The sequence below is a fragment of the Zonotrichia leucophrys genome, chromosome 9 (genome assembly GCF_028769735.1).
Source record: "Zonotrichia leucophrys gambelii isolate GWCS_2022_RI chromosome 9, RI_Zleu_2.0, whole genome shotgun sequence".
NCBI lineage: Eukaryota > Metazoa > Chordata > Aves > Passeriformes > Passerellidae > Zonotrichia > Zonotrichia leucophrys.
Window position 1 is genome coordinate 21,148,099 of NC_088179.1, and position 15,626 is coordinate 21,163,724.

The 15,626-nt window shown below is 46.9% G+C and overlaps 1 protein-coding gene across 5 annotated transcripts in view; it reads left to right on the forward strand.

Annotated features, from left to right (window-relative positions):
- Nucleotides 1-15,626, forward strand: part of TNIK (TRAF2 and NCK interacting kinase) — a 147,191-nt gene that overhangs the window by 112,382 nt on the left and 19,183 nt on the right. For 2 of the 5 annotated variants that reach the window (XM_064721580.1, XM_064721583.1), the window contains 6 exons: nucleotides 2,565-2,729; nucleotides 4,373-4,612; nucleotides 6,790-6,896; nucleotides 9,752-9,915; nucleotides 11,000-11,097; nucleotides 11,818-11,841. In XM_064721580.1, coding sequence (XP_064577650.1) covers nucleotides 2,565-2,729; nucleotides 4,373-4,612; nucleotides 6,790-6,896; nucleotides 9,752-9,915; nucleotides 11,000-11,097; nucleotides 11,818-11,841 — 798 coding nt within the window. The remainder of the gene's footprint in view (nucleotides 1-2,564; nucleotides 2,730-4,372; nucleotides 4,613-6,789; nucleotides 6,897-9,751; nucleotides 9,916-10,999; nucleotides 11,098-11,817; nucleotides 11,842-15,626) is intronic. The other 3 variants (XM_064721581.1, XM_064721584.1, XM_064721585.1) reach the window with 2 other exon arrangements.

A 15,626-nucleotide genomic window follows, 5' to 3' on the forward strand; every position in this document is an offset into this window, starting at 1 on the left:
CCCATACTGCCCTTGTTTTTATGCTTTTTTGGTCTCAAGTCTTCTCTCGTAGGAGCTTGATCACCACAGCAGAGCCCTCCTCATGCTGTGCCTGTCTTTGCTTTTCACACCTCTCCTTTATGCACACATTTTCCCACCTCACTGGTTTTCACAGGGTGACCCCAAGACCCCACAGGAGTGGGATGAAGCATCAGAGTGAGGCTGTGAGACTCACCTTGTGGTCATGTCCCTGCATCCCCTGGTTAAGGGGCTGCCCTGTTGGTGATGACACAGCTCTGGGTGAGGATCCAGCCTGTGCTGCATCTCTCACAGCTTCCCCAGAGCACAAACAAGGATTTCTCTTGATGCTGAACGAACCAGTCTGAGCAGATAGTCCTGCCAAAACGCATGGATGCACACTCCCTTCTGCTGCCCCTTCTACTCATCTTCTTGTTACCCAGGGTTATGCACTGGAAGCTAACTTGGGATGTAGCTTGGATGCTGTCCCAGACCTGTCCTGTTTTTCCAGGCACATCTCTTACAATTATGGACTATTTGGGCCTTTTTGGAGATCATGTTGGGACCCTATGGTGATCCAGCCAGGGATGTGGCATTAGCACTCTGAGCTGTGGTCCTGCAGCTCCCTTTGTTACTGACTTTTCTGTTATGGATCAGTATTTGCTGAACAAGGTGTTGCAGATAGCCAGGTACAGCTTGGTCAGCTGAAGGATGGCTTTGGACAGGAATATACCACACATGGTTGTGCAGAAAGGAGGGGACAGATTGAATCAGACATTTTCCATGTGGTGGCTGGACCCCATGGTGCTTTCCCACTGTTCAGAGCTTTCCTGAGAGAGCTCAGGGCTCAGCTGTACATCATGAGCTGTTCTGTTCTGTGCAGCAGCTAACACCCACAGACAGCTCCTCCTTCAGTCCCCGTGGCTTTTATCCTGCTCTCCTTTGAAGTGATGTATTAAAACATTAGCAATCTTCTGCTGGGACTGCACAGACACTGCTAAGGATGTTTCCTGTTTGGGGAACCTTGAGTTCAATTAGAGATGGTCTGTACTGGAGCAATGATGAACATCTGAAGGATTTTGCTGCCTTTCCCCTCTTTCTGCCTAGCAGTGGAATCAGTAGGGCCCCACCAAGCTAGAGAGTCCCAAGAGCATCTGCTGCTGTGCTGGTCCCACAAGGTGCAAGTGAGGAGATATTGGCATGGGAAATCAAGCGCCTTTCTCCTTCCCAGTACTCAGACATCCCAATTTGATCTTTCTCCTGCCTTCTCCTGCACACCAGCTTGGAGATCCTCCTCAATCAGCTGCACCTTGGGGCCTGGCATTCTGCTGGGAGCAGCTGGGGCGCAGCAGCTCCGTCTCCGCCTGTCACTGTCAAGGCTTGGCAGAGGAGGAGATGGGCTGGAGCAGCCGTGACCCAGCACTCAGGCTGCTGCTCCCTTTTCAGAGGGGGTTCTCCTTCCCACCCTGCTCCTCTTCTCATCCCTTTGTCCCCTTGGGCACTGCTGAGCAGAGCTTTGCACAGCCTCTGCTTGCTGATGGTCTGGGGAAGTTGTTGTGGTGACCTTCCAGGACACAGCAATAGTCCAGGCTACTTAAACTCAAGTCCATAACACAAATTTCTTACCTAGATTTAACTCTGTCTTGTGCTCAGTCTCTGAAAAGGATTCATTTTTATTCATATAATGGTTCTTTTGTTTCATGAGTATTTACTTAAAGAAGAGCTGTGGTTCTTTCCAAGCAAACCTGTTGTCAAGATTGCCTTTTACTGTGGCATCATCCACGGTGGAACCGAGACATGCTAGGGGTATTTAACACTTTAATGACACATAAATAAAATGCACATCAGGTCTTGAGGTATCAAAAATTCTGCATAGCATATTCTGCCTGAATATCAATGCACAGCCTAACTGCAGGATGGCACGGCTGGGTGAGCTGAAACCGCCGTGTTCCCATCAAGGGGAGCTGAAAGCAGTGGGCTTTGGGTTGATGTTTTCCCTCAGTAAAAGAGATTTTACCCCTCCCATACATGACAAGGTGCCAGACTGAGTAAATTCAGATCAAAGCCAACATTTTTCTGGCTGCCATGTTTATTCTTTTATTCAGATCAAACAAAACTACCCGTTGTGGTGTTTATAACAGTGAAGGAAAATGGTTCCCTTGCTCAAAGATCCATTTGAGAAGAAGCCAGAGCTTCTCGGGAGTATTCTTCTAGGAACATCTCTCTGAGGCGTGTTGCCTTTTCTTTATGTTTTCTTTTTTAGTTTCTTTATTTCTTCCATTTCATATTCAGAATTAATTAAGCATATAAATCCAAGCAGTCGTTTTCATGCCTTTAAAATGCATTTATTGCACAGTTTGGTGGAAATCTTGGATTCCATGATCACAGAATCACTTAGGCTGGGAAACACCTCCAAGATCATCAAGTCCAACCTGTGAGTGACCACCACCTTGGTTAAGCAATAGATATGCTATGCCTGAGGGGAAGAGAGGTTTCTGTGTGTTCATGCCTACCCTGGATCCCGTTGGAATGGGTTTTTGGGCTCTGACTGTCGCGGTGTCGCGCAGGTGGAGGAGCGCTCGCGGCTCAACCGGCAGAGCTCGCCGGCCATGCCCCACAAGGTGGCCAACAGGATTTCTGACCCCAACCTGCCTCCTCGCTCCGAGTCCTTCAGCATCAGCGGCGTGCAGCCAGCCCGGACGCCGCCCCTGCTCCGGCCCGTGGACCCGCAGGTAACGGTGCTCCCCCCTGCCAGGGTGCTGGGGGTGCTGGTAAGGAGACAAGGAATGATGGATGGAAGGGAAATAGCGACTGGCTCCCTGGATTCTCAGCCTTAAGCATGTTCATGAGTAAGAGCAGCATCTGCATGCATGAGTGTGTTCCTCTTGTCACCTCCATGTGTTAGCAACATCACGCTGGTTTGTGCCTTCCTTTGAAGCATCACGTACTGGTTACTGCTAGAAACAAGCTGGAGGACCAGGAGGAGCTGCTGCTCTGGGCCAGTGCAGCTGTTGCTCTGATCCTCTTTGGATCCGGTTTATGTAAAGGGCCAAAACCACAGAGCCTGGTACAAAAGACCCGGGATGCTTTGATGCTGAGGATCATCAGAAAGAGGTTTTGCTTTGTTTGCCGCTTTGATTCAAGGTTTTGTTTTGGTTTTCCATTGAGTTGACATCAGTCACAAACACATCTGGAGAGGGCATAGATCACCATGACTGTCACAGAGGAGGGGCATTGTTATTTTAGAAATTTCTCCCAGCCATGAGGTCTGCAAGTATTCTGCCACCAAAAGCTGTAGGAGTGTCAGTGCTGGCTCTGGTCCAGCCCCTGGAATTGCTCCCACAGATCCACAGACTCCAGCAGGGATTTCAGAGGGAAATACAAAGCCTTTGCTCCAGGTTCAGCTGGGCTTTCTATGGAATATGTGCCAACTAAGTGCCAGCCACGTGTGGCATCTCCAGTACAGAGCCAGCTTTAAACAAAAATGTGCAGGAAAGCCCTGAAACATACTTTTTTTGTATGCAATTGGAAAGTGAGCAAAACCCCACTTCACTGTCATCCCTCTGACTGAGCAAATAATTTTCAGTGACCTTCTTGGTGTCGTATACCATCAGCAGCTACAGAGACTTTTGTTTGGCAATAAAATACCCATGAAAGAGTTGCTTGAAGCCCAGAGCCCCATGTCAGTGTGTGTGTGCATACTCCTGTAGCCGTGAGACATGGACACATACAGGGATCTGTATGTAGAAATTTCAAATAAAAGTCACAACCCTGTTGTATCAATGGAGTGCAGCTTCACAGAGTCCTGGGAAGGAGCTCTGATTTCACAAACTGTAACCTTGTGATTTTCTCACATTTCCCAGAACAGATGTCATTATTCCTTAAACTTGCAACCTGTAGGCCTAATCCTTGGGAGCCACCAAGACCTATAGAAGCTCATGCCTCAAGATATTTTTTAAGCCATCTATGCCTCAGAATTCCTGATGATTTTTTTAATCAGTTATTATTTATTATCGTTTCCTTCTTTTTGTTTTTTCATTTTTAACATGGAAAATCCATGCCAAACCTCATTAGTACAACCACAGAGGTGCAGGTGTAGGAGCTGGACTTTGGGCCAGCAGCAGCAGAGCCTGGGGCGGGCACGGCGTGTGCGGGAGTGTGATTTTTAACAGATCTTGCCTTGAAGTGATGTAAGTCAGAAGTTCCTGAAACCAAGGCAGTGCTGATCTCAGACCAAGGGGGCTTTTCAGTGCATCCAAAGTGCTAATCAAAAAAAAAAAAAAATTAAATCAAATTTTAAATTTTTTTTAATTCCTTTTTTATTTTTTTTTACCCTCCATTTTGACTGATAGTTCTGTTTTGACTTGGTGCTTAGATTCCACATCTGGTCACTGTGAAATCCCAAGGAAGCTCCTTGTCTGGGTCTCAGTCACTGCATGAACAGCCTGCAAAGGGACTGGCTGGGTTTCAGGAGGCTCTGACGGTGACCTCTCACCGCACTGAGATGCCAAGGCAGAACTCGGACCCCACCTCAGAAAACCCTCCTCTGCCCCCTCGCATTGAAAAGTTTGACCGAAGTTCTTGGTTACGGCAGGAGGAAGACATTCCACCAAAGGTAACACAACCACTCCTCACTTTCAGCACCTCAGAGCTGAGTCCCTCTGGCAAAGCAGAGTGGGCAGGACTGAGCCCACCCCGAGGCTCTGCAGTGGGGCTGACCCACCCAGGGGCTGCATTTCCTCAGGACGTGCTGGGAGCTGCTCTTGGCTGCAAAATAGCTGCAAAACAGCACTGCCCTCCAGCAAAGAAAGTTCTAGAGCTCAGACAGAGGCCAAAACAAATTAATCTCTTCTTTCCCTTGGATAAAAAACAACCTTCTGCTTAAATAGAATTATAGGAACATAAAATTTGTCATACTCAATAAGACGGGTCCTTTTTAGTCCAGTACCGTGCCTCCAGTTGCAATCAATATTGATGGAAGACTTGTAAGGGCTCCAGCAGCTTTATACATTCATTGACATTTTGGCAGTGTCTGGCAGTACCTCTTTAATTAGGATTCTTCTGGACCAATATTTCGATTGTGTTGTTTATACACCTTCACTTGGGAAGAATTATAACTTGGCCATTAAAGCTGCCCTTACAGTGAATCAGTGCTCAGCCAGGAGGATTTTTACAGAGGAGAAATGATTATAAATTGATTAGTGACAGGAAGGCAGTATTTGTCCCTGATTGAGAGGCAATTTTTCTGTGTATTTACAAAGTGAGTAACTTGCCTTTTGAAGAGCAAAGTCACAGTCACCAGGTAAGCCTCCCTGTGCAGGGGATCTGTGGTGGTGTCATGGGTGTTGATAATGCTCCTGTTTCTGCTGTCACCAAGCAAGTGGAGCCACAGCAAGCCAAGAGCTCCTGGAACTGTCTGTGTGCTTGGCTCCTCCATCGTACAGGGGAGTGGCTGCCTGGTTTTAACCTAATTAAGAAAAAGCCCTGCAATTTAATGTTGGCTTTTGCCATGAGTCCTTTGAGAAGGACACTCGGCCGCAGCGATGCCCTGCGTGGTGAGACCATGGCTGCTGGGAGAAAAGCTGTTCTCCAGCACTCTGCAGTGTTTTTCTCCTTGGCTGAGGGAAAATGGACTCTGGAAGGGATTCACCAGATCACATTTAGGGCTGGTGTGTTGGCAATACCACCCCAGAGGAGCCTGACTGCACACTGGGCTGCCCAAGGAGGATTTGGGGTGTTTGGAGCAGGAGAGAAAGGACTGCCCAAGAGGCAGGACAGGCTGTCTCCGTGGTCCAGGGTCTTGTTTCTGCCAGTGCTTGTGGCTGGATGCTTCAGAGGAAGGTGGAAAAGTCCCCAAGTCCTGACTGCAGAGTACCCTACCTGGAGGGGAGACTGCTTTGTGCTGGGACAAGCTGCAGCTGGTGATGCTGCAGTCCAGGCTCTCTAAACCTTCTTGCCTAATGGAACCGTGTGTTTATTCTTTAAAAAAGCCAAGCCTAATCCTTTTTCTTGCTAATCCTGACAAGCCCTTGGCCTTTCTGTTACCTGGTGCAAGGTGTTGAACCAGGTGAGTATTGTCTTGCCTCTGCCCATCACTGAGGTGCTGGGGGATGAGGCCACTGCACCTGTGACCATGCAGTGATGCCTGAGCTCCCACGGGATGGGGCAGAGTTCAGGGTCACCTGTCACTGCCCCTCTGGGCTGTGGTTGGCTTTGGGTGCTCGTGCTGAGCCCTTCTGCCAGCAGCAAGGTTTGGCAGTGGCATCTGAGGCTCAGTGGAGGTCACAGTGTTTAATCCCAGTGTTAGGTGGGTCAGTCTGGGTCTTCCCACTGTCAACCCTCTTGTTTGTCCACCAGTCAACACCTTCTGTCTGCTGGCATGTGTCATATCTGAGCTAGATAGAAAACCTCTGTTGTGACTGTTGAAATGCACTTCAGTCGGAATTTTACCTTAAAAATTACTTGTATGGGTTTTGTCAGATTTAAATTATATATATGTGTGTGTGTATATATGTGCATACATTTCTTCCAGATGTAAGTGCCTTTGTTGGTGGTAGCCAGGCTGCTCTGGGGGCTCCTGTGCCAGGAGCATCCCTGAGAGCACCATTACTGCTTGCTGCTGCCTCACACTCCAGTGATCCCTTCTAAAAGCTGAGAGCCTTGTCTTTTATAATTGCCCTCAATACTGCCTTTCTCTCAGTGGGAAGTCAGTTGTAAATCCTTAAGGCAGAGCTGGAAGATGATCTGTCATGGCTCAGGTGGGTGACTGCAGATGTCTCCATTCTTTTCCAGGTGCCTCAAAGAACCACTTCCATATCCCCTGCCCTGGCAAGGAAGAACTCCCCGGGCAATGGCAGCGCCCTGGGGCCACGGCTGGGCTCCCAGCCCATCAGGGCAAGGTGAGGGCGTGCAGGGGATGGAGAGGATGGGCAGTGTGGAGGTTCCAGTTGTGGGTTTCTCTCGGTCTGGATTGAAGGCACTTAAGACAGTAATTTGTGTTCGGACTCAGGTGTTTATTATTTCTTATCAGTAAAACAGTCTCACTGCTGTGAGTTTGGCAGCTTGTCATTACAAGACACAAAATGGCCAACAATCTCTTGTTAGAAGGTCTTTTAAGACTAAACTGTCCAATTAAGAACTGACACCTAGATTATTTTCCCTTTTAACCCAATAACTGATTCCAAAAAGCTGCAATGGGGACTTTTCTGCCCAATTACAAAATGCCACCCAAACCCATGGAGAAGAAGGAAGAAGAAGCATGAAGAAGAAACCCAGGACAACACGCTGTGCCCTCCATCTTGCTTCTATCCACAACATACTAAAAATCCCAAAACCTAAGTTTGTCACCAAGTGACACACCTACACTATTCTCTATAATCTATTTCACACTTAGTGGATTCTAGTCTATCCTGAAGTCTAGGAAACTTTCTCCATGAACAAGGGTCAAAGTCAGTGCTGCCCTGGGGGTCAGGGCACCCCAGAGCAGACAGAGAAATATTCCCAATGCCCTGGGTTTCCCCAGGGCAGGAGTGACCCTGGTGTGCCAGTGCTGCACTGCCTGGCATTCCCAGCTGGGAGCACAGACAGGGGCTGGCTCCAGCCCTGCTTTAGCTGACTGAACACCATCTGCAAGGCTTCTCTTGTGTCTGGGATGAATTTTTGCATCCATTAGTGATTTGTACTGACAAGGCTTGGAGCATCCCTGGAGGCTTTGCTCCCTTCCTGAATGAATTCCTGGGCATTGCAGGGTTTGGAGATGGATGCTGCATCTGTTGCTGTGGAGGCAAACAGGAGTTTGGGTGCTCCCCTTGCTGGAATTAGGTCCTGGTTCTCACCTCCTGCATATCAGTGGATCCCTGTAAGCCAGTGGGGAGGTCTCAGTGGTACATTCCATATATTTCTTATGCATCAGAGTGGTTTTTCACAGATAATGACTGAGGAATGTGCTGCAGGACAGACACTCATACAGCCAGCTGAGATCTTCTCTAGATGTAGATCAAGGATTAAATTCCTCTCAGCTTCCTATGACTGGGCCTTCGTCTCAGGCAGATCCAGCTCTGGGAAGGTGCAGTGCCACTGCTGTGGCCCCATCCCTGCCGTGCCACAGCTGTCCCTGGGCATGTCTAAAACGAGCAGGGAGGCTGACAGGCTCTGCTCAGAGCTGGATGTTAAAAACACAGCTTAGTCATGCGAGAGCTTGTCTGTGATTCACAGAACAGACCTCAGACAGGCAGATCCTGGGAGAAATGCAAGTTCCAATTAGCCTTGCGTGAGGGAGCTCCTTGGCTGCTTCCTCCTGCCTTGTCCTCAGAGGGGGAGGTCAAAAAGTGACTGTGGGGATGTTCATGGGGTGTGCAGTCACCAGTGTGAGCAATGCCTCCCTTTCCAGCTCACTGCCCCTCTGTGCTTCAGCAAACTCTCAGGGAGCAGCCCCAAGTCACTGCAGGGACAGCAGCAGGAGGAAGAGAATTTTTTGGGTTTTTTTTTGTTGTTCTTCTTTTTTTATTTATTTTAATTAGAGAAAAAGCATATCATGGTTTGTTGCTCTTCTTTGCCAAAGGCTGAAACATTTTGAATTCTTGAAAATGTTGCTATTTTAATTAGCTGTTGCTTGAAGGACAGTTTAAAATGCAGAGGGGTTTTGGACTGCGTAATCTTTATAAGTGATGGTATTGAAAGTAAAAAGGGTAATGGAAAGCTGGGATTCAAATTGAAGGTTGCCCAGTGTTTCCTGACCCTCAGCCTGGTCAGTGCAGGTAAATACATCAGTTGCCAAAATTTTCAAATATACTTCATTAGTTAATTTAGCTAAGGATTTGAGCCATACAGCATGAGCTGGAGGCCTTCAGTTTGATGAAAATTGGAAATTATTAGCATGCTACCACATGTCCATTAAACTTAAGTTTTCATTGAAATTATTTCATACTTTATTTCTCTCACAGTAATGTAATATTTTTCCCTGTTTCTTCTATTGGTTCTTGGTTTTCCCCATGCATAAATGCAAATATTACAAAAATATCCCTTATTTTATTTGTCACCCTGTTGTGACAAATGAGGGAATATTTACTATACATTTTAAAGAGGCCTTTGAATAAGATCACTTCCAGAAGCACTGTATAAAACCAAATTGCCTAACTCTGCATGAACATCTCTTCTGATGTCATTTCAATGCCAAGTAAGAATTAATTTCCTAAAGGCATCTGATACCCAGAGAGATATTAGTCACTCCTTGTGTATCAAGGGCACTTTTTATTCTAGATTTATCTGTGTTCACAAGGGTGAGAGAAATCAAGGAGGAAAAGTGGATATCTGATGCAAGTTTGAAGTGAAGCCATGAAAATTCGGGACTGTGAATTAAGTGCTACAAGAGATCTGCAGCCTTGCTGCAAATTGGAGATCCTTGCTTTGCTGAAGTCTTTGTCTAACAGCACATCAGAAATTCCTGCTCTTATGAAGAATTTTGGTGGCTAATTAGGTAACTCCAGCTTTGCAAATCTACAGATCAAGAGCGAGGAATCTTTTAATGGTTGCCAAATTTTACAAAATAAGAGTAGAAGGCTTCTCCAGGCAATTTTTTTTTTTGGCTGTGGTCATAGAGCACCCAAAGTTGGTGACCTCAGCCCTGTCTCCTGCAGCTGAGGAGGACTCTGGGGGCCTTTGCAGCCACCCGTGTCAGCGTGGGCAGGGTCTGGAGCCCTGGGGTGGGTGGGTGTGACCCTGGCTGATGGTGCCCCTCTGTTCTGCCCTCCTGCAGCAACCCAGACCTGAGGAGGACAGAGACCATCGTGGAGAGCCCCTTGCAGAGGACCAGCAGTGGCAGCTCCTCCAGCTCCAGCACTCCCAGCTCCCAGCCCAGCTCCCAGGGTGGCTCCCAGCCTGGCTCCCAGGCTGGCTCCAGCGAGCGCAACAGAGTCAGAGGTGAGCTTGGGCACGTCCCTCAGCACCAGGCACGCTTTGGATGAAATGTGTGATCTCATGCTTGTTTTCTAAAAAATTTAAAAATCAAAGGATCCATCATTTCTGATGTGCTTTTGTGACCTGCTGGCCTTCATGCAGACAGAGTTGCCAACAGCTCCATTTCCCTGGAGGCTGATGTAAGATGGCCACAGCACCTCGCTGCCAAGTAGCCCTGGCAGAAGGAGATGGGAGTTATGCTTTAGGGAAACAAAACAACCAGTGTGCTTCCTGTCTTCATCCACGCAGCTGCACCTCTCCTGATGTGGTTTCTTTGGGAGTGTGTTTCACTTTTAATTGATATATATATTTTTTGAGGGGCTTCATCTTTGTGCTGAAGACAGAATCAGAGGAGTGACATAACCTATAAGAAGCTTTCTCTCAAGTGCTTTCACCAGGCAGCCGTGCTGACATGAGATTTATGTGTGTAGCCAAATTGTTCCCTCTCACCCTAGAGCCCCTCTTCAAGATATTCCATTCCCCTGTTTGATGGCAGTGGAGTAGTGGAGTTGCCACAGCCCATACACCCACTCATCTGCATTCTGGCACAGCCCCACAATTCCATTCCCCAGGGCTGAAGAGCTTTAAGACAAATGCTGCCTCCATGCCTTGAATGTTTTATGACTTGGCCATAAGATGATGGTGTCTGTTGTTGAAACCATCAGTCCTCTAGGTACTCAATAAAAGGAGTTTGTAACCCATTGTCATTTCGGGTTTGGTTTTGCTTTTACTAATGAGGAATCCTGTGACAAATATTGTCCCAGCGATGTCAGATGCTGCAAAGCTTTTCATTTATCACATGCCCTGCTCTTCTGCAAAGTGAATTTGTTTCTTTAGTAGGAAAGGAGCAGTAACTCTGTGAGAGGGCTGTTGGTGGGGGCTGGGCAGGATCATGGCTTCTCTTGCTCTCTTGGTGGAGAAGCAGAAAGGAGCAGGAGGGTTTTTCAAGACAGTAGAAGCAAAGTGATGATGAAGCCCCCGTGACAGGATGTAGTGATGGATTTTGGCAGCATTTTAATTCCCACTCTCTCCTCCTGCCTTTCACCAGGGAATGCCAAGCCTGAGGGGTCCCCTGTGCTCTCCCATGAGCCCGCCAAGGTCAAGCAGGAGGACAACAGGGACGTGACACGACCGAGCCGACCCGCTGTGAGTGCTCAATTCCTTCCCATGGGAATGCTGCCAGCTGGCTTGGCCGCGTTTCCCTTCGGTGCGGTGGCACAGCCGCGGGGACCCCAAAAACGAGGCTAGCACTGCTGCTGCTCCAGCTGAGAGACTGGACAGCAGCAGTACAGCAAGAGCCCCTGGGAGATTTGAATGCTTAAGAGAGTGCATGAGTTTTTACCAGGAGCCCAAGCCTAGGGGAAAGCACTTAAGCCTGTGTTTCCAGGCGAAGCAGACGCTTAAGGGCTTTGCTAGCTTGGGCGCGGCGGTGGCCGATGGCACATGGTTGTGTTCCGTGCTGCATGTCCCCCGCAGCACCCGCCCAGGGATGCTCTGCTCGTGAAGGCTGGGGAACCAACCAGCCCCCGACAGCCTTCCCAGCTTAAAACCCCACCTGGTAGTGGTCTCTGTACAATCCCCTTCTATTATTCTGAGCAAAATCTCATCCGAAGTGTTTCCTCCTGGTTTAATGCTGTTGACATTTGTATCTTAAAACTGCAGAGTCGGCCTAAAAACTATATGAATTTCTACTGCTTCTCTATTTTAATGTGTATTAATGTTTTGTTGATGATGTTTTTTTTCTCTACACTCCACAGCGTTGAGCTAACAATTCTAATTTTATTTCTAACCTGCTTGCCCTTCCTCTGGCTTTTTCCTGTCCCGATCTGTTTCCTCTGATGCTGATTATTCTTCCTTTACCCACAGAGCTATAAGAAAGCTATAGATGAGGTTAGTGATATCTTTTCTCAGTGGGTCATGCCTGTGCAAGGTTGACTAGTTAGTGCTTAATTCCGAGCTGGGTTTTCTTGGTGCTGTTGATAAAGGTGGCGATGCGATCTCGGGTCGGACGGGAGAGCGAACCGGTGCCGCTCCGGTGTCGGGAGGGGACAGCACTGCTGCTGTGCTCTGCTCAGCCCTGGGCTACCCAGAACCTGCTGGCCACACCACTTGCATGGAGGCCAGGGCAGAGGCATCCCAGTGTTGGCGTGGGGGTGCAGGTGGTGCTGCTGCTGTTGGAAGGAGAAGGAGCCAGAGCGGAGGTTTCTCGTGCCGGTGGAGGAGGTCAGGCAGCCTGGACCCCTCACCACATTCTGCTCTCAGCCACAGGCCCTGGCCACCTGCTGATTTCAGTGGGACCATCAAGTGCTTTTTGAAATGCGTTATAAGCCTAATTCAAAAAAAGGCACTTGAAAAACAGGAGTGGGTTGTTCATTCTCATGGGCCAGCATCCACTGCAAATCCTGTCAGCAGAGCCATCTCAGATGTTGATGGCAGTTCTGGTCCTCATTCATCCTCTTAAAAAATGAGAGTCCTCAAGTACACCTTTTTCACTTAGGATAATATTTTAAATGTGTATCTGGCAGTGGTGGATGTTTAAACATTAATGGAACAAGACCCAGCATTCCTGATTTAACATTTAACTTGCCTCACACACGCATCGCTGTGCACACTGCAGATACTGGTAACTGCAGGGCTGTAGCAGAAAGCACTGGTTTCAGCAGCCTCTTTCCTCTAAAAATAGAAGATATGAAAGAAGGAAGATGTGCTGGTTAGTTAACTTGTTCTCTTGGATAAAATATGAGCAATACATTTTGTTTAATGAGGTGCTTTGTTAAGAAAAAAAGCACATAAATCAGTGTCTAAATAGGCAGCATGTGTGCTGAATTCTACCTCAAGGAGCAGTGTGATTTTGGAAACCAATCTGACTTGATTCCAGCAAATATTAAATCTAAAGAAGGCTTTGTAATTAAAAGTAATTAAAGAGCACCGACACTGCTGACTTATGTATTATGTCACCCTCAGTAATAACACTTGGAACATGTGTGGAACTACAGAGCACTTTTCTCTCTGGTTGTCAGATTGTTTTTGGTCCAGGAGCAACTTGGTGAAGCTGTTTAATCCTACAAAGTGCTCATTACTTAAACAAAATGATAGCATCAAAGAATTAACCATCCCGAGGCAAAGCTTTAACTAGGAAATATGAGTTATCTGATGATATTGTCTGGGAGTATTACTGTTCTTATAACTTTCAAATTAGTTGTTAAAAAGTAATTAAGCTGATTTTTAAAGTACCTGACTATCTTCTAGTGATGGCCAAAACCAGGCTGATAGGGTGCCTTGAAGCATATTATACATGGAAGGTGTAAAAAAGAAATAATTTTCACAGTCCAGTGCTGTGACAGGGAGGAGATCAGTGCTAGTCCTGCACTGCAGAAGTCCAGCTGCAGTTTTAAGAGGCTCTTACACAGTCCTAAAATCCCTTTTAAAGTGAGAGGCTCTAATTCAATTCAAAGGCAAGTGCTCAATAAAGAGCATGTTTGATACTCTAAATGGAAAGCATTGTTAAGCTGCTCAAATTGTCACTGATTCTTATTTAGGAAAAGAAGCAGTCGTATCATAGAAGCTGCTACAGCACTAATTAAAATAATTAGTTGTCGTGACTGCAGATTTGACTCTATTTCAATCTCAAACGTGTTGGCATCGAAAAGGAGCTCTTGAAATACCACAATCTCACTTTAATCATGGTAAAGAGCCTTTCTTTAAAGGTACAGAGACCATTTGGAGGGACACAGAACTACAGAATCAGAGAATGGTTTGGGTTGGAAGGGACCTTAAAGTTCATCTTGTTCCCACCCCACCCAGTCCATAAGCAGGGACACCTTCCACTATCCCAGGTCACTCCAAGCCCCATCCATCCTGGCCTTGAACATTTCCAGGGATGGGACAGCCACAGCTTCCCTGGGCCACCTGTGCCAGGGCCTCCCCACAGCCTGAAAAAAGAATTCCTTCCCGATGTCTAATCTAAACCTACTCTCTGTCAGTTTGAAGCCATTTCACATGTCCTGTCACTCCATACCCTTGTCCAAAGTCCCTCTCCAACTCTACTGGAGCCTCTTTAGGTGCTGGAAGATGCTCTGAGGTCTCCCTGTGGGGCCTTCTCTTCTTCAGGCTGAACAACCCATATAAAACCCATCACAGGTACCCGCTGTGAAACAGAGATTGACAAATGAAAAAAAAAAAAAAAAAACAAAAGCCTTTTTTGGGATGCTTATACTTCTGGATCTGATGCAAAGCTCTCCAGCTCTCCAAAATCCAGGGGAGTCTCTCTGTGAGAGCCTGGGCAGGGCAGACCTGGGAGCAGAATGTGTGGCTGTCACCGGTGGGAGCCCGCCGGGAGGTGTGGGGCATCAGCAACCAAAGCACAGATTGCTTACAAAACATTCCTCCCTCACCATTAAAAACCAAACTGGGTTTGCATCTCAGCCATGGAGCTTCTCCATCCTTCTCTTCACATGTCGACAGGATAGGTTTTAGGAGCTCCTTTTGCCACAATAATTAATATTGCCGTAGTCGCCCTGCTGGAACGGTAAACTGGAAATGCAGTAAATGAGAGTATGGCCGTAAGACAATTGTGGAATTTAGTCTTTTTCAATGAGTTTCTTTCTCCCTGATCCTTTATCTCTGACCGAATGCACTGATGCCTACCTCGGTCACTAATATAGGGAGAAATGGTAAGACTGACAATTGCAATGCTTTGTTCGTCATGTGCATGTCTTGTGCAACAGAGTTCTCTAACCCATTCTAATTTGAGCTCTCATGCTTTTCTGCCCTACTGCTTCCCCCTGCATTGCTATAAAAGCATGTAAGATAACAAAAAGTCTCTTTTCTACACGGTGCCTGCCATGTTCCTTGTTTTGAAATAGCAGTGTCTATTTTATATGACTGTCGGGTCTGAGACCTCATCAAAGTCATGGTAAACTGAAAAATTATGACTAGGCTTTGGGACTGCTCCTATCTTTTTTCTTGTTTCAAGGCTTTTTGGTTGGTTTTTTTTGTTTTTTTTTAGTTTCTTTCTCCCTTAGCTTGTAGGCTGCCACATTTCACATAAAGTGCTTAATGGGTCCCGCTGAGGGATTTTTTTTTTTTAATTATTATTATTTTTTGATCGTGTGGCTGACTCAGAGCTGTGACTCCAAAGTCTGGCTGAGCTGGGCGCTTCTCCTCGTGCTCCTCACCGCCTCTCGGCAGCCGCCCGACAGCGGAGACTCACCATGGAAGCAGCTCTTGACGTGGGGATTGCACCACTCCATGGGAGATGCTGTCATTGCTTCCTTCCCAAATGCATTTATTACAGAATAAATACCATTACGGGGTCTCTTTTGAGAAGTTTGAAAGAAGAGAAAACCCTGCAGGAGAAATTCTCCGAGCCAATCTTTGAAGTGACGTTGTTTTCCAGTTTACTATGATGGTGACTGAACTTCACCTTTTCCAACAAATATAATTTTGTCGTGTATATACATATAAGTGTGTGTATATATATGCACATACACGTTCCAAAGAGAAAAAGAAGAGGTTGGCTATTGACTTTTCAGTGAGCGTAAATCAGTTTTGTTTTGTTTAATAAATGCTACATGCTACAAACATTGTCTTACGTTTGTCTCATGTTTGTAACGACTCTGTAAAGCTATTTCTCGTTGCTCGTGCTGTTAGCATTGGCTTTTGGAGAGATGTGT